The sequence below is a fragment of the Nanorana parkeri genome, unplaced genomic scaffold, assembly GCF_000935625.1.
Source record: "Nanorana parkeri isolate BGI_ZX_2015 unplaced genomic scaffold, ASM93562v1 scaffold4245, whole genome shotgun sequence".
In the NCBI taxonomy this organism is placed as follows: domain Eukaryota; kingdom Metazoa; phylum Chordata; class Amphibia; order Anura; family Dicroglossidae; genus Nanorana; species Nanorana parkeri.
The window spans coordinates 19,364-19,630 of record NW_017310509.1 but is presented as its reverse complement, the minus strand read 5'-3'; the positions used below and the strand labels follow the sequence as shown (position 1 = coordinate 19,630).

The 267-nt window shown below is 51.3% G+C and overlaps 1 protein-coding gene across 1 annotated transcript in view; it reads left to right on the top strand.

Moving 5' to 3' along the window:
* Window positions 1–110: 110 nt before the first annotated feature.
* Window positions 111–267, top strand: part of LOC108803805 (transcription initiation factor TFIID subunit 1-like) — a gene marked incomplete at both ends in the record, with an annotated part of 19,403 nt that continues 19,246 nt past the window's right edge. The window contains one exon of the mRNA XM_018575604.1: window positions 111–252. Within this exon, the coding sequence (XP_018431106.1) occupies window positions 111–252 (142 nt within the window). The remainder of the gene's footprint in view (window positions 253–267) is intronic.

The window sequence follows — 267 nt, the reverse complement described above, 5'->3', positions numbered from 1 at the left end:
GTGGCCTGTCTGTGATGGGACACGGCTGTGTGTGGCCTGTCACACCCCGGGTGTGTTTAGTACTCGGATGATGAACATTTGTAACGTTTTCCGTTTTGCCCGTTTCCAAGGTTTTTATTTATCGCCTTTTTTGGAAAAGCAAAGACCGGCCACGGAGGATCCGCATGGAGGATATCAAGAAGGCTTTCCCCTCCCACTCCGAGAGCAGCATCCGCAAGCGGCTGAAGCTCTGCGCTGATTTTAAAAGGACGGGTAAGACAGCAATTC